The sequence below is a fragment of the Trachurus trachurus genome (assembly GCF_905171665.1).
Source record: "Trachurus trachurus genome assembly, chromosome: 15".
NCBI classification, from domain to species: Eukaryota; Metazoa; Chordata; class Actinopteri; order Carangiformes; family Carangidae; genus Trachurus; species Trachurus trachurus.
In genome coordinates this window covers 3,161,928-3,185,635 of record NC_139906.1, presented here as the reverse complement: position 1 = coordinate 3,185,635, position 23,708 = coordinate 3,161,928, and the positions used below count along the sequence as shown (strand labels likewise).

At 44.2% G+C, this 23,708-nt stretch overlaps 1 protein-coding gene across 1 annotated transcript; it reads left to right on the top strand.

The window, feature by feature from the left end:
- Positions 1-11,101: 11,101 nt before the first annotated feature.
- LOC310998613 (uncharacterized protein) lies at positions 11,102-22,877 on the top strand. The gene is made up of 5 exons (XM_083988752.1): positions 11,102-11,192; positions 13,320-14,111; positions 18,567-18,990; positions 20,827-20,971; positions 21,015-22,877. Exons 2-5 carry the CDS (start codon positions 13,417-13,419, stop codon positions 21,551-21,553), a joined length of 1,803 nt encoding a protein of 600 aa, XP_083844878.1. The 5' UTR covers positions 11,102-11,192; positions 13,320-13,416; the 3' UTR covers positions 21,554-22,877.
- Positions 22,878-23,708: the final 831 nt, after the last annotated feature.

Below are 23,708 nucleotides of genomic sequence, written 5' to 3'. Positions count from 1 at the left end.
AAACCAGTCAAAACGACCACACAGACACACAACCATCACACACACACAAACGCACAACGAGCCGCTGATCTGATCTGACCTTTGTGTGTCTTTATCTCCTCTTGTTTGGACCTGACGAGGCTGCAGCTGCTGTCAATCAAACCGCTGCAGGTGAAGTCTGAAGGTCAAGGATGATGATGAACACACACACACACACACACGCACACACACACACACACACACACACACACACACACACACACACACACGTGACGAGCAAACAGCCGGTTACTGAGAATCATTACCTGACCTGAGGACAGTTCACAACCGGCTTCATCTTCACTGAGCCGGAGGTGAAAGCTCTGAACTCTGACCCCAGATCAGTTTATCGTACAAAGCTTTAAAGGGACATTTCAACATTCTCATAATCCCTATAGTCATAGCAGTAGGTTCGTTACCTTTAATTGTCGGTGCAAGCTGTTTTTAGAACGGCGGAGCAGAGCCGCGAGCTGCTCAGAGCTACGCTACGGAGGCTCATTATGGGATTTCTTGGGTTTCCCTCATCAAACTCATCAAATACACAATCCAACAACTCCACAACGCTCTGGTGGACAAGTTGTGACCTGCACATTCACCACGCTATGAGATAATAACACAACGTTACCACACAGAGTTGTTTTAAAGGGAAATTCATGCAAAACCTCTGATGCGCGTTGCCTTCAGGGACAGTTTTTCATCAAGCAGTCATGTTTTTAGTTAATTACTTAATTGATTGAGATCATTCATTGTTATTATTTCTTTCTCCATTTTGTTATTTTATATTCCTACTATGTTATTTAATATTTCTATTCTGTTTGTTAAATTTATTGGGGGTAGAGGTGGTATGTGGGAGTGTGTGAGCAAGATGTCTGTATTTGTTGTATTGTCATGTTATGTATGCCTACAATGTAATGTAGTGTATTGTTGATGTTGTGTGTTCTATGTATATGTTTGTTCAGGGACCCCCTTGAAAATGAGATGCTACATCTCAAGGGGCTATCCTTTAATAAATTCATTCATTCAAAATCTCTGAGTCAACTGTCCAATCAGAGTCCAGGTAACTTTAAATCTTAATTTTTCTCAATATGAGCACCAGTTGAAGTTGATTCTATTAATGAGTTATTGATCAGAAACGACCTCATCCTGACTGTCCACCTGCTGAACTCGTTTCACCTTCTTGTTTTCTGAACTGTTCCTTTAGGTTCGACCCCGTTGGCTGGCTCACGCTCAGGTGAGTTAACACAGCTGTGTTTGTGTGTTTCTCTGTGTGTGTGTGTGTGTGTGTGTGTGTGTGTGTGTCCTTCAGGGTCACCGGGACAACGCAACGATCAGTGGACACAGCTGTGTTTGAGGAGAGAGGAGGCGACCTGATGCAGCACGTGGGCTTTTATTTTGAAGTTTTCTTGTTTCTCTTCTGATTATTTTTTTCTGAGGAATTTAAAGGTTTATAAAGTTTTATGGTTTTATTTGTTGTGGTATTTTGTAGCTTTGCCCAGCAGTTTGTTTTTATGTTTATGACAAAAACTAGGTCAGAACCTTAATTTGTTTATTTATTCACATGATTACAATTTTTTTTTTTTTACTTTTACTTTTTATCTCCATAAACCTGTTGTGTTTTTGATCTTCTTCTCTTTGTTCCTTCAGTTCATTCAGTCTTTCATTATTGCATCATCATCATCATCATCATCATCATCATCATCATCATCATCATCATCTCTGTTGTGAAGCCAGAGCGCCACCTGCTGCCCCCTGAGCGTCACTGCACCGACTCAACTCTGTTCAGGTGAGAGACTGATAACAACAAATGGCAATAAAAATTATTGAATGAATGGGTGTCAGGCTGAAAAAAACAGGAAAACTGACATGCTGAATGAACAAACAGGTTACTGGTATTCATTGCAATGCATTATGAATTAAGCTCAACACAAATCTATAGGGTTTTTACTTTCCAGGTCCAGTTTTCTTTAAAAATCAATGGGTTAGTCAAACAATATAAGACACAATAGGTTAGTTAAAACATGAGACTAAACTTTACTACTACCTAAAGTGAAAGCATAAACATGTTCATAAATCTTTCCTGGCTCCTCTCTCCCCATGTGTTAACCCTTCGAAAGGTAAATATTCAGAGTTCAGACAGGCCAGACATGTTGCATGTTGTTGAGTTGGTAAAATGTTAAAGTGCTTAGTGAATTGCACATTTCCCCATTGCACAGACTGTTTGTTATTGCACGTTGCTCGCTTTCTAAGTGTATTAAAGTAGAAATCAAGTTATATTTATACTGTATAGTCACATAGTGTCAGTGCAGCAGTGTTTTGTTTTTGAAGGACCACCACTTTGAAGGGATTCAGTGACATCTAGTGGTGAGACTGCAGGTACCAAACCACCTGAGTGGCCTCCAGGTAATGTAAAAAATAAATTAAAAAATAAATAAATACACGTCTTCTGTGATGGTTTGGTTTGTCCTGTCTGGGTTTCCGTAGAAAAATGGTGGTAACATAAAGGAAAAAAAACCTTAATCTCAGCAAATAAAAATACAGAAATTCAGATTTTCAGGTGATTACACACTAATGAAGATGTAATTATGAGTATTTTATTTAGTTTCTGTCAGTATATATCAAACTAAATCCTCCTCAACGGTGCCATATTCAGCTTCACCGGTCACCTGCAGCCTTTTCATGGTTATTTGATGATAAATTTGCCTTTTTAATCACCTGCTCTTTTCAATTTATTGTTCTCTGACACAGCAATTTGACATAGCTAGTCCCGGTATCCGATTAACTCTGTGTTTCCAATTCACCATTTTTACAATCACAAACACAGTGGGATATGATGAGTTTAAATGTGTTTTGAACACATTTTTATATGTAAATGCAGGCAACAATGAGTAGGATATTGTTGTACTTCCTCCCATTTAATGACCGGCTATAATAAACCTTTTGTGTGACCTTTTGCATCCCTGGACCTTGGGCTAATGTTTAGCTATAAGTCCAATTATTCAAATATGGGCCATGGTACTAAAATGAAAAGTGCTGACTGTGAAGAATAAAAAGTTTTGTATAACTGAATTATAATTATTGGCGTATAGTCATGTGTTCATCAATCTACAGTTGGAGCTGATCTGAACAGGTTTTAAAAGCTGCTGAGAAGTTTGTGAGTCTCATCTTATCTTCACCCAATCACAATACATTGATTTGGTGGCAGATAGGCTAAATAAAGAAACGAAAAGTGGCATAAAATGGAAATATTAGTAGAGCACAAGTGGCTGAACACTGTTCAGTAGCCTACTAGATCTGTTATTCCAGCATAAAGAGTGTAAAATGTGGTTGAAATCTCTGCTCCAAGATTTTTAATGTCTGACTTTATGATCTCAGGGTCAACGATGATCTTCAATGTTTAAATTAAATCACTATTTATTAACTAGGCATGAGATACACATGCAAACAGCACTGTACTGTAAAGGAAGCTGATATTTCGTGACGTGATTTGGTCTCTAGTGAATTATTTACCAGCCGGATTTACAGTCTGTCAGCACCGCGGACATGTGGTGTTAGGCTCATTAATTATGTGCACATTTGATGTTTGAGGCAGGATTATAAGTAAAAATGTATAGATTTCCTAACGGAGTTTCACGCGTCCATGTCTGACATTTTTTTTTTCGTTTTTTTTTTATCGAGTTTACAGGTAAGAAATAAATATTACATTACCAGTAGCCTATATCCATGGGGAAAGGTGTTTATCTCAATTATACCTAAAATGAGATCATATTGTATAATATGAAAGGTTGAAATACGGAGATAAAACTCTGAGGTGGTTTAAAACATTTTATTAACTCGTAAAAAAAACTTCTGTGTTTTAAAACCGTCCGGTTTCGCTTTCCCCGAAGCTTCACGACACCTCGCGACACTTTCAGGCAGGAGTTTTGCGGCCGTCCAATCAGATTGGATGCACCGGGCAGGCTGCGCAGGGGCTCAGCCAATCACAGAGCGGGGGAAGATCCGCGCGCTCTGCCGCCTCTGCCGCTGCCGCTGCCTGTCTCTCTGCCGCTGCGGCTCATCATGCCGCGTTCCCAGTACAGGCAGCTCTATGAGTGGATACGTCAACATGGCCGCCATCTTGGTACGGGGAAGCCGTGTCTACTTTACTGTATTATCAACAGAGGCAGAGGTGTATCAACGATTTAAATCGCCATAATTCACTGAATATTCAACCGATTTTCAAGCCGTTTGGTTTATTATAAATTTCAGTCATATATTAATGATACAACAACACTTTTTTGTTTTGTTTTTAATTTTTATATATTTTTTAATGTATTACAGTAAACATACACTTAGGCTCAAGGCCGTAATTACTATATACATTGGGGGGCCACATCCCCCCCGATATTCAGATATGCTCAAAATGTCCCCCCAATATATAGCTAGCTGATTAAAAAAATTAAAAATTAAAAAATTAAAAAGTATCCCATGTGTTAGCGAATTTACCGGTATATATACAGTAGGCCTACATATATATAGAAAGAGAGAAATTTGGTCCCCCCCAATGTTAACTCCATGGTTACGGCCTTGCTTAGGCTACATACTCAGACACCCACCCACATGCATAAATACCAAATACACTAAATATTTAGGCTATGATACAAAACATTTTTTTGAAAAATGTTTATAATTTTTTTTTATGTATTAATCATGCACTTACATACTCAAACACACACACCCACATGCATAAATGCACTAAAACTTGTTCTACAAGGGTCTGACTGCTTGTCAGACGTAGCCTAGCCTAATATGTCTATGGTGAGAAGAAATCCCGACCCAAGATGGCGGCCGTGTTGACGTACGCACGACGTGAGTCTCCCGCTGCTGCCGCGCCGCCGCTCTCCGGCTGGGATGTGACAGAGGTGCGGTGCGGTGGTAGACTACCGACTACCGACCGACCACCGACTACCGGCCACCGGGCGACCCAGACCTGGTCCCGGTCCCTACGAGGCGGGAGAAGGAGAAGGAGAAGGGGGCTCCGGTGAACCGTAAGTGAACGTTATGTCGGTGGTTTGGAGCGGAGAAAGGCTGAAACCGCAGCGCGTGTGTGTGTGTGTGTCTGGCTGAGCAGCAGCGGTGTGTGTGTGTGTGTGTGTGTGTGTGTGTGTGTGTGTGTGTGTGTGTGTGTGTGTGTGTGTGTGTGTGTGTGTGTGTGTGTGTGTGTAACGTTAACCGGGCTCCGTTCACAAAATGTCGATTTAAGGCGGAAAACGGTAAAAAACGGTGACGCGGCTGCGGACAACACACACACCGGAGGCCCGAGGGTTTACCGCCTCTCCTCCTCCTCCTCTTCATCCTCTCCTCCTTCTCTCCTCATCCTCTCCTACTCCTCCTCTCTTCCACCTCTTCATCCTCTCCTTCTTTCCTCATCCTTTCCTTCTCCTGCTCCTCTTTCTTCATCCTCATCCTCTCCTCCTTCTTTCCTCCTCCTCTCCTCTTCTTCATCCTCTCGTCCTTCTTTCCTCCTCCTCTCCTCTTCTTCCTCCTCTTGTCCTCCTTTCCTCATCCTCTCCTACTCCTTTCCTCCTCCTCTTTATCTTCTCGTCTCCTCCTCCTTCTTTCCTCCTCCTCTCCTCTTCTTCCTCCTCTCGTCCTCCTTTCCTCATCCTGTCCTACTCCTTTCCTCCTCCTCTTCATCCTCTCGTCCTTCTTTCCTCCTCCTCTCCTCTTCTTCCTCCTCTTGTCCTCCTTTCCTCATCCTCTCCTACTCCTTTCCTCCTCCTCTTTATCTTCTCGTCTCCTCCTCCTTCTTTCCTCCTCCTCTCCTCTTCTTCATCCTCTCGTCCTCCTTTCCTCATCCTGTCCTACTCCTTTCCTCCTCCTCTTCATCCTCTCGTCCTTCTGTCCTCCTCCTCTCCTCTCCTTCATCCTCTCGTCCTCCTTTCCTCATCCTCTCGTCTCCTCCTCCTCCTTCTTTCCTCCTCCTCTTTATCCTCTCATCTCCTCCTCCTCCTCCTGCTGTCCTCTTTCTTCATCCTCATCCTCTCCTCTCCTCCTCCTCATCCTCTCCTTCTCTCCTCATCCTCTCGTCCTCCTCCTTTCCTTCTCCTCCTCCTGCTCTCCTCTTTCTTCATCCTCCTCCTCCTTTCCTCTTCTTCATCCTCTCGTCCTCCTTTCCTCCTCCTCTCCTCCTCTTCATCCTCTCGTCTCCTCCTCCTCCTCTCATCCTCCTTTTCATCTCCTCCTTCTTTCTTCCTCCTCCTCCTCCTCTTCATCCTCCTCCTTCTCTCCTCATCCTCTCTTCCACCTCTTCATCCTCTCGTGTCCTCCTCCTTTCCTTCTCCTACTGCTCTCCTCTTTCTTCATCCTCATCCTCTCCTCTTCTTCATCCTCTCGTCCTCCTTTCCTCATCCTCTTGTCCTCCTTTCCTCATCCTCTCCTCCTTTCCTCCTCCTCTTCATCCTCTCGTCTCCTCCTCTTCATCCTCTCGTCCTCCTTTCCTCATCCTCTCGTCTCCTCCTCCTCCTTTCCTCCTCCTCTTTATCCTCTCGTCTCCTCCTCCTTTCGTCCTCCTCTCATCCTACTCCTTCTCTCCTCATCCTCTCTTCCACCTCTTCATCCTCTTGTCCTCCTCCTTTCCTTCTCCTGCTCCTCTCATCTCCTCTTTCTTCTTTCCTCCTCCTCTCCTTCTTTCTTCATCCTCTCCTCCTTCTTTCTTCCTCCTCTTCATCCTCTCGTGTCCTCCTCCTTTCCTTCTCCTCCTCCTGCTCTCCTCTTTCTTCATCCTCATCCTCTCCTCCTCCTTCGTTCCTCCTCCTCTCCTTCTTTCCTCATCCTCTCCTACTCCTTTCCTCATCCTCTTGTCTCCTCCTCCTCCTTCTTTCCTCCTCATCTTTATCCTCTCGTCTCCTCCTCCTCCTTCTTTCCTCCTCCTCTCGTCCTCCTTTTCATCCTCTCATCTCCTCCTCCTCCTTCTTTCATCCTCTCGTCCTCCTTTCCTCCTCCTCTCCTCCTTCTTTCCTCCTCCTCTTCATCCTTTCATCTCCTCCTCTCCTCCTTCTTTCTTCCTCCTCTTCGTCTCCTCCACTTCCTCCTCCTTTCCTCATCCTCTCGTCCTCCTCTTCCTCCTCTCGTCTCCTCCTCCTGTAACCCACTTCCATCAAGGTAAAGGAACAAATATTCATTTAAGTTAATACAATCAAACCTACTGAGACAACTATACATTATAATGATGTACAGAATCCATCACAGGCCGCCTGATCGATCAGTATCAGCTGCTGATGGAGCATGAAGACGATGATGATGAAGATAACATGATATGATCAGAAACAGCATTAAAGGGATACGCCTACATCTTTTTTTTTTGTGTCTTGCCTCACTCCCGAGTCCATGACCAGCAGATAGACACCATCCTTTCCACTGTGCGTGAAGTAACAAGGGAGATAGAGCCGTATCGCCCGTAATTATTAGCTTAGCTCAAATGCTGGAAGTGTATAGGTAGTGTTAGCCTGCCTCTACCTAAAGTCGCTAATTAGCTTAGCTCAAACACTGGAAGTGTATGGGTAGTGTTAGCCTGCCTCCACCTAAAGTCGCTAATTAGCTTAGCTCAAACGCTGGAAGTGTATAGGTAGTGTTAGCCTGCCTCCACCTAAAGTCGCTAATTAGCTTAGCTCAAACACTGGAAGTGTATAGGTAGTGTTAGCCTGCCTCCACCTAAAGTCGCTAATTAGCTTAGCTCAAACACCTCCACCTAAAGTCGCTAATTAGCTTAGCTCAAACGCTGGAAGTGCATGGGTAGTGTTAGCCTGCCTCCACCTAAAGTCATCAGAGAAACTCTTCAGCAACTCTAAAGGGAAACCGGCGGGCCGATCTTCGTCTCAGAGCTGACAAAACTCTCCGGTAAGGCATCTTGAGCGGTCAGATGCCGGTAACGGGACGAGATCGGTCAAAACGGAGTGTTCAAGCAAAGGCGCTTTATTTTGGTTCAAGCTAGCTACATCGAGGGTAGGTTAGCTTCCTATTTCAAAGTAAAAGCACAAATTCTATCGTCATGGTTTTCTGTATGTAAAGGGCAACGGGTGTTTTATTTTGTGAAAGTAACCGGAAGTGCGTTGGTCACAACGGCTAGCTTGAGTAGCACCGAATTCGTCCCAACAAAATTGTAAACAGCTGGTATTTAGACAAATTAACGACACACTGCTGATCTAAACGGCTACTTTCTCACCTAAAAATGTTTGAAATGTTGATAAAGTGATATATTTACAGAGTTTAGAGGTAAAATGAAATCAGCTTCTGACTGCTGATTTCAGCTCGGGTAGGAGGCAGGCTAACACTACCCATAAACTTCCAGTGTTTGAGCTAAGCTAATTAGCGACTTTAGGTGGAGGCAGGCTAACACTACCCATACACTTCCAGCGTTTGAGGTAAGCTAATTAGCGACTTTAGGTGGAGGCAGGCTAACACTACCCATACACTTCCAGCGTTTGAGGTAAGCTAATTAGCGACTTTAGGTGGAGGCAGGCTAACACTACCCATACACTTCCAGCGTTTGAGCTAAGCTAATTAGCAACTTTAGGTGGAGGCAGGCTAACACTACCCATACACTTCCAGTGTTTGAGGTAAGCTAATTAGCGACTTTAGGTGGAGGCAGGCTAACACTACCCATACACTTCCAGTGTTTGAGCTAAGCTAATTACGGGCGATACGGCTCTATCTCCCTTGTTACTGCACGCTAGTGATGCGCGGGCTGACCCGTAGCCCGCGGCTGGGCGCATCAGCAGAGCGGGGTTGGTTTCACTGAGAGCAGGGACTGGGGAGGACGAGAGGCGGCGGCCGCCGCGGCTGCTGCACTCGCTGCACTGTGACTCTCCCGCTCCTCATGAGCTCCACAGTCCACACTGACAAGCTACCGGCAACACAGCACCTCTGTCTGCCCTTTCAAAGTAAAAAAAGCTTTTGACGTTTAATAGCAGCGGGGCGGGTCGGGGCGGGTTGTGAAAATAGATGCGGTGGTGCGGGGCGGGCTGGGGCGGGTCAGAATACTTCATAGATGCGGGACCCGCGGGTTGGAAAAAAACCCGGCCCGCGCATCACTACTGCACGCACAGTCGAAAGGATGGTGTCTATCTGCTGGTCATGGACTCGAGACTGAGGCAAGACACGAAAAAAAAATGTTGGTGTATCACTTTAAATTTAACTTCTCTAAGACTTAATGCTTACTCAGTCAATCAATCAGTCAATTCAACGTTTTCACTTCCTGTTTTGCTCCCTAACACATAGTTCACACTGTAAAATAACAGATGTCACGTTTCCTATTTGGTGCAGACGTTGATTTTTCTTTGTTTTGTTTTTAGTTTGGTTCAAGTCCCGTTAGCTAACATGGAGGAGGCAGAGTCTATTTTTATAACCTGTGCTGCTGCTGGCGACCACCAGGGGGCGATCAAGGTGTTTCAACTTCACTTTTGAGGAGATTTAAAGTCTATATTTACATTTTCTTTTTATATATAACACATATTGATAGATGGTTACAGGCAGAGGACATGGCTGTGTGCTATGGCCATTCTGATTGGCGCAGAGACAAACTACATTTCGTAGTGAAGCACTGCTGCCAAGCTTTGTTTTCCAAAAAGTCTTCTCAAAACGAATAACAAACTAATGTTGCATGTGCTTTTTTTTTTTTTTTTTTTTTTTTTTTTTTTTTTAAATCTCAATGGTTTCTCTGTGCCATTATTTCCTGTTTTCATTTTTTGGCACGAGATAGCGGAGCTTTCCGTCTTATTCTCTCTGTTTGTGTGTTGTGTTGTGGTGTAGCCTATGTACTACAGCGTTTTCATCTGTGTGTATGCAGATATTTCCTGAAACAATGCTGTGTTTACGGAGATTTTTTTCAAAACGAACATGAAAAAGATGGTTTTGGGTGAAGCTCTGTTGCCGTGGACGAGGTCGTAGGGTCTGAGGTTGTGAGTTCAGGCCTCATCTAAGGCAGAATGGATGTTGTAATGCTGATGTTCTTGTTGTCTTCCTATTTTGTCTCTAATTGTTACTCAGAATTGCCTTTTTTTTTGTTATCACAGTAGCCTAAGTTATTAAAGGGACTACACTACGAGGAGTTTCGGAAAGTGAAGTTGTTTTCATACTACATTTCCCATGAGCCTCCGCACGCACGGTAAAATTCTTGGACCGGCGCAAGACGAAAACATTTGCCAAAAATGTTTTCATTAATCAAGAATGAAAGTCGGAGGCTCAAAGACAATCAGATACCATCGTAGTTTCGACCATAAACGGGAAATGCTGGGCGAGCCGACCACTAAATATTAATATCAAAATAAATATAAAGACAAAACCATATATTTATAGAAAATGGACCCATTAAAAGGATAGTTCAACATTTTGGAAAATTGGCCCATTGCCATAATCGCTATAGTCATAGCAGTAGGTTCGTTACCTTTAATTGTCGGTGCAAGCTATTTTTAGAACGGCAGAGCAGAGCCGTGAGCTGCTCAGAGCTACGCTACGGAGGCTCATGGGATTTCTTGGATTTTCTTGGTTTATTAGGCTATGTCATAGCGTGGTGAATGTGCAGCTCACAACTTGTCCACCAGAGCGTTGTGGAGTTGTTGGATTGTGTATTTGATGAGTTTGATGAGGGAAAGCAAGAAATCCCACGAGCCTCCGTAGTGTAGCTCTGAGCAGCTCACGGCTCTGCTCCGCCGTTCTAAAAACAGCTTGCACCGACAATTAAAGGTAACGAACCTACTGCTATGACTATAGCGATTATGGCAATGGGCCAATTTGCCAAAATGTTGAACTATCCCTTTAACAAGTGTGGGTAACGTAGATTCATCCACATTACTGTAATATGAGACTCTTTTATAACCAAAAACAACTCCTCTGGGTGTATTTAATTTATAATTCGAATAACATATTTTATCAAATTATATTGCGTTTTTCTTATACAGTTGTGTCTATTTTATTTAATATACTTTTCTTTTCTTTTCTTTTTTTACATTTTTATTTTAAAACGATGCTTTTACTCTGAAAGGCCACGGCCCTACTTCCGCTCTGTGCAACCATTTAATCCTTTCCCACAATGCTTTGTGTCCACGTCCCCTGCTTCCTGTTTATTGTGACCGTCTCCACCGGTACAATTTTTTTTTTTTTTTTAAACGTTTTCTCCGCTGTGCCGCCGTTAAAGATCGGTGAGTAAACCGAAACCTCGAAGCGATTACCCGCCAAAAAAATAAAAACCCCGCGTTAGTGCCCGTTTCTCCCGCGGTTTGGGCTCTTTTACTCTGACAGTTGAAGGTTGAGGAGAAGAAGGAGAAGAAAATCCTCCTCCTCCTCTTGCTGCTTCCTCATCACTGACACCGAGCTGCGGCCGAGCCCCGGAACTCCGCTCGGAAAACACACTTTTTACACATTTACCTGCACAAATCAGACATTTAAAGACCAATTAAATGGTTTAAAACACATTTCTGCACAAAATAATCGCGCGATGAGTTCGGCGTTTACGTAAAACACCTAAACGCACCAGACGTGAAAGGAAAAATGTCATCTTTGAATTAATAATGGATGCCAGCCAGCCCAGCCAGCGCCACCGGCAGGCAGGCAGGCAGGCAGGCAGGCAGGCAGCCGCCCCTCCGTCCGTCCGCGGGAAATAATCGCGGGATTAACGGAGAAATATTTCATTTATGTTGATTTTTTTGCACGTCGATTGCAAATGCAGATTATGCAATTTGATTTGATGCATCAAAAGGTGGTGAAAATGGCGGAAAGTGTGTTGTAAAAAGGCTGCAACCAACCGACCAACCAACCGCCTGTCTGACTGTCACGTATATAGCCTATATGTCGGTCCGGTCGTAGGAAAGAAAAAACAAAAACGACGGGTTTGTGAACGTGGTTCGGTAAAGAAAAGCAGATTTAATTATTTATTTATATATTTGATTGATATCATCTGTTTCCTGCTCAACCCTCTCTGCTGCTTCGCTCCAGTCTCATATTGCATATCTATTATTATTATTTTATTGTGTAGCAGCCTAAACGTTTCATTAATTCTCTCCTCTACTGTGGTCATCTGTGTTTATAATGATGAGCCGTGACGTCAGAGAGCCGTGACCTTATATGGGCGCCGCGGTGTGTGACGTGTGACGTGTTCTCTGGGTCATGATGTCTAATGACAGATCGCCATCGCCGCCGGGTTGCCACAGTAACCAGGATGATGTGATGATATCCCTCCGTCCTCCATCTTTGGTGGTGGTGATGGTGATGTCACATGTATTGATTCTTTATACATATTGATTGATTGATTGATTTTATTGTAATTGATTCATTATTAGGTCTACAGTTCAGTGTGTTAAATAGTGAAGGCTCACGTCGGCGTGGCAACCGCGGCGCTCGCATCACCAGAGTGAAGTGTTCGAGCTAGTAGCCTACACACGATGATGTCATCATAATCAAAGGTTTTGATCAGGAGTCGATCAGCGATTGATCAGTTTGTTGCAGAGCAGGAAACCAACATCCCACAATGACACATGACTTTCTTCTCTCCTCTCCCTCCTCCTCCCTTTTCCTCCTCTTCTTCCTTTCTTCCTTCTCCTCCTCCTCCTCTCCTCTCTTCCTCTTCCCGTCTCCTCCTCTCTCCTCTTTTTCCTCTCTTCCTCCTCCTCTCTCTCTTCTTCCTCCTTCTCTCTTCCTCCTCCCTTCTTCCCTCCTCCTCCTCCCCCTCTCCTCCTCCTCTCCCTCTTCCTCCTCCTCCTCTCCTTCTCCTCCTCTTCCTCCTCTTACCTTCTCCTCCCTTCCTCCTCCTCTTCCTCCTTCTCTTCCTCTCCACCTCCTCTCCTCTCTCCTCCTCCTCTCTCCTCTTCTTCCTCCTCTCTATCTCTCCTCCTCCTCTTCCTCTCCCTCTCCCTCTCCTCTTCTTCCTCCTCCTCTTCCCCCTTCTTTTCCTTTTCCTCCTCTTCTCCTCCTCTTCCTCCTCCTCCCCTCTTCCTCCTCTTCCTCCACTCTCCTCTTCTTCCTCTCTATCTCTCCTCCTCTTCCTCCTCCTCTTCTATCCTCCTCTCTTTCTCTCTACCCCTTCCTCCTTCTCTCCTCTTTCTCCTCCTCCTCTCTTCTTCCTCCTCCTCCTCTCTTTCTCTCCTCCTCTTCCTCCTCCTCCTCTCTTTCTTTCTTCTCCTCCTCCTCTTCCTCCTCTCTCATCCTCCTCCTCCTCTCTTTCTCTCTTCTTCCTCCTCCTCTCTCTCTCTCTCTCTCTCCCCCTCTTCCTCCTCTCTTCCTCCTCCTCCTCCTCTCTTTCTCTCCTTCCTCTCCTCCTCCTCTCTCCTCAGGCCTGTGGTGGCTGCTCCTCTGAAGTTCTTCTTCCTTCCTTCCTCTCCTCTCCTCTCCTCTCCTCCCCCTCTCTCTCGCTCCTCCTTCGCAGCAGTGATGGACGTGGAGGAGGCGGAGCTGACGGTGTCCGAGTCGGACGCGCTCGGCGCCGACTTCATCACGGTGGAGCTGGACACGCAGCCCATCGAGTACGTGGTGAAATGGGCCGAGGTCGGGTCCAAGTTCACCATCTCGTGCGTGAAGAAGGACTCGGACGACCCGTCGGACCTGGTCGCCGTCGCCGCGGGCGACCAGCTGAAGATCGAGACGGACGAGGCGGCGGCGGCGTTCTTCGCGCCGTACGAGGAGGTTTACCCGTGCGAGGTGGTGACGGAGCAGAGCGTGGAGATAAAGACTGACTCTGATGAGGAGGAGGAGGAGGAGGAGGAAGAGGAGGATGATGATGATGATACAGAGGAAGAGGAGGAGGAGGAGGAGCACGAGGTTCTGGTGGCGGCCGGGAGCAGCCAGCTGGACGGCGTCGGTGTCGGCGACGGCGATGGCGACTCGGACCAGGCCGACTTCGAGCCAGATGAGCGTCAGTATCGCTGCAGCTACTGCGGGAAGAGCTACAGCCACGCGTCGAGTCTCTACCGCCACCAGCAGACACACACGGGGAAGAGCAGCGGAGGAGGAGGAGGAGGAGGAGGAGGAGGAGGAGGAGCGGCGCCGACCAAACGGGCGCTAGAGCCGACGCATCAGGACGCGCGCTACACCTGCCCCCACTGCGGGATGAGCTTCAAAGGCAGCAGGTCGGTAACCCAGGAAACGGATGCTGCAGATGCTGCTGATCCGTAATCTATAAACGACTTAGAACAGAATAGAATAGAATAAACTTTAATGTCCCGCAGGGGAAATTTGTTGTGGACTCAGTGCAGGGTAAAAAAGCTGCCTTAATATACATAAAATACATAAATGACAGTTGACATGTACACACACACTCATGACACACCCAGTTAAGGGTTAAAAAGATTTGATCCGAGGATGATGATGATGATGATGATGATGAGCCACAGACTTAAAGCGATAGTTCAACATTTTGGCAAACTGGCCCATTGCCATAATCCCTATAGTCATAGCAGTAGCAATTCCAATGCTGATGGAGAGCTGAGCATAATATTATTTATCTACGTATATCACACCCCGTCCTGACATACAGCGATGCGATGCGACAGCGACGTGAGCGAGGAAAAGTGATTAGAATGCGTTACTTTTCAATCAGCCTGTCCTGACGTTAATTTGCCTCGTTACGGAAGGCAAACGTTCGAACGTCAGTTTCCACCTTCGAATGTTCTCATTTTGACTAACATTCGAATTGTATTCGAATAGCGAAGTTCGTTCTGACAGCCCTAGAATTGTTTCATGAGAAAAATATCTGACCTTAACCAACTTAAAACATAATGTTTCATGCTGAGAAATCAGCAGTTTGTCATAAAACGGCAACGGAAGTATGTATACAATTAAGTCGGATCACGAGATAAAAGTTTGACGCCCTTTCACTTTTATGGAGACTTTTTTCCAAAATCGAGGTCCCATGGCGACCGTTACTTCCTGCTTCCACTTTGGCTCTCTAATTGTGTTCACTGAGCAGCTCACATCTCTGCCCCGCTGATCTCAGAACAACATGCACCGATAATTAAAGGTGATGAACCTACTGCTGTGACTATAGGGATTGTGGTGAGAGGAGAATTTGCCAAAATGTTGAACTATCCCTTTAAAGTTAGACTTTAATTTATGTTGGATCAATAAATTGATACGCCGCGATAATTTCAGGGTTGAGCGACGTCGCTCAACCCTGAAATTATCGCTTGCGTTGTCTCTATCTGGACGACATTTCGCGGCGCTGTCCCGCCCCTAAACACGTCTTATTGGTTGATAAGAACACGCTGCTTTCTGTTGACAAGCAAGTTATCAGAGAGAGGAGAATATGAGAGGAAAAAACACTCAAAGATGTGAAAAACAGCAACCAGGAAATGCCAGGAATCTCAGAATAGCGCCGCAAGTTTGTGTAGCTACGTCCCTCGATAAATTGATTGGTTTGGATTCGAAACCAATAGAATATACTCGTGACAAAATCGTCACGCTGCATATCAGGACACCCTTGTGCGAGTTTTGTTCATGTCAGGACGAGGCGTTAGGCTGCCATAATGTCCACAATTTCATTTTGAAAGGAGGAAGACAAATAGTACGACTGTGTGTGTTTTAGTGGTGCAGCCGATCACTGTCTGTGGATTGGTTGATGGGCATGAAATGATCAGGTATAATTATGTAACGTTACGACACGTGAAGCAAATAGAGAGCCTAAGCGGAAGCGGAGGAGAAGTTCGCCATGGGTCCTCAATCTCCATGTAAGTGAACGGGAGTCAAATTTTTTTTTCGTGATCCGATTGAATTGTGTCATGAGAAAAATATCTGACCTTAACCTACTTAAAACATAATGTTTCATGCTGAGAAATCAGCAGTTTGTCATAAAACGGCAACGGAAGAATTTATTCAAGAATGTATACAATTAAGTCGGATCACGAGATAAAAGTTTGACACCCTTTCACTTTTATGGAGACTTTTCTCCAAAATTGAGGTCCCATGGCGACCGTTACTTCCTGCTTCTGCTTAGGCTCTCTAATTGTGTTCAGTGAGCAGCTCACGTCTCTGCCCCGCCGATCTCAAAACAACATGCACAGATAATTAAAGGTGATGAACCTACTGCTGTGATTACAGGGATTATGGTGATAGGAGAATTTGGCAAAATGTTGAACTGTCCCTTTAAAGTTAGACTTTAATTTATATCGGATCAATAAGTTGATCAGTTAATCAGTGTTTGATCAGATTTAGATTTACGATCTGCAGCTGAAGGGGTTAATATCTGTAGGTTTTAATATTTCAAACAGACAGAATCAAAAAGGAGATGATGTCATATTTAAGCGGCTCCTGATTGGCTGCTGTTGTTAACATGGGACTTTTATTGTGAAAATCTGCCGTAAGAACTTTAACAAAATGTAAAATTCAGGGGGATAAAGAACAAAACATATCAGACATATAAACGTCATTGGTCCTCCTGAGGTACGGTGGCCTTTAAGCGTCAAAATTTACCAAGCGCCAACAAATTTACAGCTCGGTACGGCAACACCAGCGGGACAAAAAAGACACTAGGGCTGTGAATAAAACAGAACAGACTCGACTTAGATAACAAAATAAAACACATAAATATCTAAATCTAAATCTAAATCAAATTAAAATCATAATATTAGATAATATACATCCACCTTCAGAATAAAAGATGTTGAATTTCAAATTAAAAGCCTCCATAACACAGTAGTCTATAGATAATATCACTCTGTTCTTCCTCTGTAACTTTTACTTTCAGTCTCACACCTGCTTTTCTGTTCTCTGTGGCACCAGTAGGGGGCGCTTTTGTATTTCCTTTGACTCCCTCAGATTCAGGCTGAAGCTTCCTGCCAACTTTGACTTTTTTATTTCTCAGTTCAGCGTCAGAGGAAACGTTTCCTTTTATGGTTTTTTTTTATAAAACAAACTCGTCTTCTCACATTTGTACTTCCTGCCGCATGTGAATCCATCTCACCTGCTGTGATTTAGATGGGAACCAGTGTTTCCAGTCACATAATTACTTATTATATTATAAGACTCAACAGTACAGTCAATTAATTTCCATTCCTGTTGCTTTATTTTAGATTTATTGTCACATATGCATCTTTTTTCTGTCACTTATTATTAAGAGCTGGTACGAGATGAATTTCTTTAATGATTTTCAGGTATAATCGTAATATCTTATGAACTTGTAAAAGCATTTTCTTCTCAAAATGATCCCAGATTTTAGATTTAACTGTCTGACAAGCACGATATAGCAGGAACCTGCTGTGTTTAAAAAAAAAAAAAAAAAGCTGACAGTGAGTGTCACGACTTCCTGTACATGGCCCTTCAAATTAAAAGCCCTCTAGCCTTTCATACACAGTTCAGTCATATAGATTTTTTTTAATTTTAGAAATTTGTTTAGAGATTTTCAAGAGGAAAATAAAATAAAGAAGGGAGAGAGTGAGAGGGAAAAATAAATACAAAATATAAATAGGGGAAAAAAAGCTCACACAGCACATCTTGGATTACAGCGATATTGACAGAAGAAAGGAAACTTGGGTACCAGCTTGTTACCAAAAGCCTCAGAAAAACACTGAAAAATACACTTCCATTATGAAGAATGAAGTTTACTACATGCCCAGAGGGAATGTGCTAGAGTCTGTCAAATAGATTTTGACTTAATTTTGACGAATTTTTGCTCCAAATGTTTTTTTTTCCTGCGACCAATGCAAAGGGGTTCATATTGTCACGTGTATTGTTTTTCCTCGTGCTGACGGACCACTTGTTTACATAGAGGCTTGTTTATGCCGTTACTGTACGTGCAGCGGCTGTTGTCCGTCTGCCATCTGCCCAATTTCAGGTGAATGCAGCATGAAAAATACCATTGAGTTGCTTGTGATATACAACCACAATGCTAGATGGGAGGAATTATTACACAATGTACCTTTAAAACTTCATTAGAATCTGAATCTAATTGAAACCGGTAGAAACACAGCTTGAAATTGACCTATGGCTAAGCCACGCCCCCAAACGCCATGAGCCAATCACAGTGCGCATAGCTAGCCCATACACTCGGACATTCTCTGCATTTTTTCATTCGTTTTTATATGTTTTTTCTTGACATTTTAAGTTTAAAATGGTCAAACGGTGTGCATGGGGCACATGCAACTCTGACACTAGGTATCCTGAGAGGCTGGGCCACGGGGTGGATTTTTTTTAACCTTTTCCCAAGCCACATCTCAACTGAGAGAAGTGTCTGCTCTGGATAAAGTTATGCAGTAGACCACAACACCAACTAAACGTGGATAAACTTAACAAGGATGTCTACATCTGTTCTAAGTTAAGTCAACAACGTATTTGAGGCAACATATTGTCAGAGATGTTTAGATGTTAGCCAGTATCACAACTAAGCATAAAGCCTACTAGCTTAATGCTAACGTATAATGTAAAACTCCATAGACAGGCTAACAGAAATTAGCCCGTCGTTTTGGTGACTTCGAGATATTTAATCTTTCTTTCTCCAAAAATCATCGACTGCCTCCTGTGAAATGTCTCCCTACTGTCACTGAATGTTGACTGTTTGTCCGACTGATGTTTGTTTGTTTGTTTGTATGTAGGATGCTGGGCAGCCACCTGCGGCTGCACGGGAAGCGGCGGATTCACCCCTGCAACATCTGCGGGAAGGAGTTCAACCACAGCTCCAGCCTGTCGCGCCACCGCCTCATCCACAAGAAGGGGAAAGGAATCCCCAAGGACGTCGGCCTCGGACCCAACATGGCCGCCGCCGCGCTGCGCCACTCCTCGCACTCCTCGCACTCGCACTCGCTGAAGGCCGGCGCCAAGAACAAGAAGACCAAGCGGCAGCAGCAGCAGCAGCAGCATCATCAGCAGCATCAACATCAGCAGCAGCAGCATCATCAGCATCCGCAGCACGTGGCGACAGCCGCCATCATCCAGAGTCACAGCGGCGGTGACAAGTTCTACGCCTGCCCGCAGTGCGACATGAGCTTCAGGACGTCGACGCAGCTGTCGAAGCATCAGGTGACTGGGGAACTTGGATCAATTCTTGGAATCGTGTGCGTGTCTGCTTTAACGATTCCGCTATCGATTCCGTTTGGTTCAGAAACTCACTTTCTCGAATATAAATCGAGATCAAATAAAATGCAGCATATACAAATATCTGAGCTTGCTCATCTTGAATGAGGGTCACCAGAAATCTGTGATGTCAAAATGGGGTCATGAGCCAAAAAAGGTTGGAAACCCACTGCATTAATCATACCTGCAAACTAGTCACCTTTCGGCTATAATCGCCGTTTTTCTGGACAACTGGGTTGTTTACGTGAATCGCGCAGAACCGGGGAGTTTTTCATAAAGGTGTGTGTGGGGGGGGGGGTGATAGAGTCTTGATAAACATATCGGACAGCTTTTATTTTGAAACGACACGCGGGAAGTTATCTGATGTATCGGTGGAACGCAGAAAACTATGATGACAGGCGCCTTGGAGAAAGCGTGTGTGTGTGCATCGGGGCCATTCAGCTGTAGCGTCTTTTGCTCACACACTTTCAATGTAGGCGCGAGTTATGCACGGCTTGTTTTTTCATGCACGTTCGCGGCACACAGCTCCATGGACCTGCTTCTACCGCTGGTGCTCTGTCAGACCGGTTCTGCTCCGTTTGAAAGGCGAAGGAAGAACGTATGTGGAAAGACGCGATACACACTCATTTTATGTGCTGTGATTTTCAACCCCCAGGCTACATACAATGCTGTGAAAACGTATTTTCCCCTTCTTGATTTCTTACTCAAACTTGTTATTTATCATCAAACAACTTTTAATAGCCTAGACAAAGATGACTGAAGTAAATATAAAATGCACTTTTTAAATTATGATTTCGTTTATTAAGGGGGGAAAAAGCTATGCAAACTTACCTGATCCCATGTGAAAAAGTAATTGCCCCCTCTTGTTAAATCATGAACTAACTTTGATAAACCTTTTAATTTTTTTTTGGAAATCTGGTTAAATTTCACTCTTCACATCCAGGCTCCAGTGATCCATGGTGAGAGCCTTTATCCACTAATGGAGAAAGCTTGGAACAGTGGTGAAAACCTTCCCAAGATGGCTGCCCCATCAAAATATTATACAAATAAATAAAAACATTGTGTGACAAATCTGCAAAAAAGTAAGAAATCAGGAAGGGGGCAAATACTTTTTTCACAGCACTGTATTTAATGGAGGGGGGACAATACCTGATATTCTCAGCTGTAAACAGTAGGCTAAATATAATCATAGAAAGCTGAAAGCCACAGGTCATGTCTGTTCTGGTGTAGCGGTGTAATAGAGGGGTCCAAACTGATGCATCATTTTCTGCACCTGACCCCACCTGATTGAGGTGTACTTATTCTCTTAAAGCTGTCTTTTTAATGAGAGATTTGCTCTCTGTTTAACTGGGAACGCTCCAAAAAGTATAAAATTTATTAACGCGCGCGCGTTGGTTTGGTTTTTCGGACCTTGTCACCTTTTTTACTCTCTGGAGTTTGCAGGTCTGATTAATGCAAACAAACCCATTTCTCTTTTATTCCCTCACCCGATGAGAATCGATAAGAGAATCGATAAGGAATCGAATCGATAAGCAATATCGATAATGGAATCGGAATCGCTAAATTCTTTTTTCTTTTCTTTTTTTTTCAACTCTCTTTATTGATTTTTCTCATTTTGAACATAGAACACATCAGACACAACAGACATCTTACACATTTACACGTACACGTTTACATAAAAAGAGTCATTTAAATTGTATTAACTTATGTATCTCAAAATGAAAAATAGACAGATGAAGGGGATTGGAATCGCTAAATTCTTATCAATTCCCATCCCTACAGGTGACGCACGTGAAGGAGCTGCTGGACAACTACACGCCGGGGAAGGAGAACCTCGGAGAGACCTCGTCCGACCTCAAGATCCGGCTGAAGCTCTGCTCCCGCGACAAACCCAACTTCTACACGCTGTGCAAGAAGAACCGCCGCCGCCGAGGGGGGGGGGGGAGGAGGAGGAGGAGGGGGCCGCGCTGCCGCCAAACGGGGCTCTAATGCCGCCGCTAACGCTAACGCCGAGGAGGAGGAGATGTTGGCGATGGCGGGTGGAGGAGGAGACGAGGGCGTCGGAGGAATCGGAGGAATCGGAGGAGGTGTACGAGGAGGGACCGGTCGCCACGGCTGCAACCAGTGCGGGAAGCGGTTTAGCCACGCCTCTAGCTTAGCGCGGCATCAGCAGATTCACCGAGCGGCGGCGGACGGCGGCGGCGGCCATGTTGGGAGGGGGAAGATGCATCAGCAGCAGCACCATCAGAAGCAGCAGCAGCAGCTTCACGCCAATAAATCGGGGCTCGTCCACGCCGCCGCCGCCTCGGCCGCTAAGACGAAGACGTACACGTGCGCGGCGTGCAACAAGACCTTCATGCACTCGTCCAGCTTCTCCCGCCACAAGAAGGCGCACATGGAGGAGGAGCAGCGGGCGCGCGCCGCCGCCGCCGCCGCCAAGCGCCAGAAGAGACCGACGACGACGACGATCCTCGACGAGACCGCGCCGCTCGAGTCCGACTCGGAGTGACGTGACTTCGCCGCCATCATCTCCTCCTCTTCTTCCTCCCAAAACCCCAAAACGCTCCTCTCCTCTCTCTCTCTTTGTCTTCTCTCTTGGACCGGTTTTGTCCGGAAAAAGTTCTGATTTTGGAAAAAGTTCTGGACCAGTTCTTTCTCTCTCTCCTCCGGACCAGCAGAGCGACGGATTCTGAGCTCGCTAACTCGGCTCGCTGGCTCGCGGTTTTCTGGCGGGGAACTGGACCGGGTTGATTGATTGATTGATTCTCCTCTTGGTGTAGATAGCAGCAAGGACATCCATATATGGTCGTATGGGCGTGACATCACATCACATCACAGACCGATCGATAGCTACTCGCTCTTCTTCTTCAGGATGGGATTAGATTTAAAGTGTAACCCCGCCCCTTTCCCCAACCACCCACTAGCCCTGCCCCCTTTCCTGTAGCCCCGCCCCCTTCCCCTTCCTCCCCCTGTAGCCCCGCCCACTCCTCCATTATCGTCTGTTGTCACTCTCTTCTGCACTCCATTTCCCATCAGCCACCTGTCTACACACCTGTCTTCTACACATAATTTCCCATCATCAGCCCCCCCAGGACAGCCTCAAAGCATAAGCATCAAAGCAGCAGAGCATCATGGGAAACTGAGTGTCTACAGAAGACGGTTTACAACTACAACAACAGCTACAACTACAACAACAGTGGGAAAAAAAAACTGTAGATTCAGTTCACGTTTTGATTTCTGTTGTTGAAAAATCAAAGATCTGACGGATCAGACGGTTTTTTATGGAAGTTTATTAACGACAAAAGATTTTCGATTATCGGAGATGAATAAAATCACAAGTTCTGTGTTTATAGTTTTCTTTAAATTTAATGATTCCTCAGAAAAACCCTGTTAAAAAAAACAACTTTTTTTTTTTTTTATAGATTTGTATCATTTTTTATTAGTTTTTTATTATTTATTTTTTATTTATCTTTCTTTTCTTGGCCCTGAATCTCCTACAAAGAGTTTAGAGTCGGGTATTTTCTTGAATTTAATCCTTAATTTCTTCGTTACAATGAAAAATGAAAAATAATAATTTCCCAATCAACGGATACAAGGATTTATTTTTATTTTTTATAAAAAAATTTTTTAATGTATTTCTTTTTGGGTTTTTTTTGTCGTTGATAAATCTCCGCTCTGATCTCATCTCGTTCCCGTCAGAGCAGCGACTCCTTCACTCGTCTCCATGTTTGTTTTCCTTCTTCTCCTCCTCTTAGTCTACTTGCCAGCCCATAGGGCCCCATTGTGAACCCGGAAATGTTGAGTACCCCAAAGTTTTATGTTAGAAATATATAGTATGGGTCCCCAGTATTCAGAAACTGCTGGATGCTAACTTATATATATTGGGCAATTAGCATAACATACATAATTAGCATACATTAGCATAATTGCTATGGGCAATATTTCAACAAAATTGACTTGGCTGATCTGGGCAATATTGGAGTGGTTTCTGGGGTTATTGATGATGCTGAATCCAGTTCTGACATTTTCAAAATTCAAAATGGCTGTCTAAACCGGAAGTGACCAGATTTTGAAATCCATCAAAATCGGCCCACTGGCGGTTAAAATCTGGTCACTTCAATTTTGAAAATGTCAGAAATGGATTCAGCATCATCAATAACCCCTAAAACCACTCCAATATTGCCCAGATCAGCCAAGTCAATTTTGTTGAAATATTGCCCATATAGGCAATTATGCTAATTTATGCTAATTATGTAATTTATGCTAATTGCCCAATATATATAAGTTAGCATCCGGCAGTTTCTGAATACTGGGGACCCATACTATCTATTTCTAACATAAAACTTTGGGGTACTCAACATTTCTGGGTACTCATTGTTGGCAAGTAGACTATTTTTTTTTGTTTTTTTTTTTTTTGTTTTTTTCCCCTCCCTCTATGCGGATGACTCCTCCGCCCAGTTCCTTCCTGAGTGATTTCTAATTGGCTAAAGTTCTTATTGGCACAACGTTCTGATTGGTTAAACTGTGTTATTATTATTATAGCTTTGATTTTTGATTTTTGATTTTTTCATATTTTTTTGGAAAAGAAAAAAGGTTAAAATGTGAAATCCGAGCAGACGACGGCCGTTTCCTCCTCCACATTAATGTATGCATGAAGACTATTA

Coding starts and splice junctions, on each gene's coding strand:
- LOC310998613 (XM_083988752.1), top strand. CDS start 13,417: ATGGACGTGGAGGAGGCGGAGCTGACGGTGTCCGAGTCGGACGCGCTC. Junction 18,991..20,826: donor CGCAGCTGTCGAAGCATCAG/GTGACTGGGGAA, acceptor CCATCCCTACAG/GTGACGCACGTGAAGGAGCT. Junction 20,972..21,014: donor GTGCAAGAAGAACCGCCGCC/GCCGAGGGGGGG, acceptor GGGGCCGCGCTG/CCGCCAAACGGGGCTCTAAT.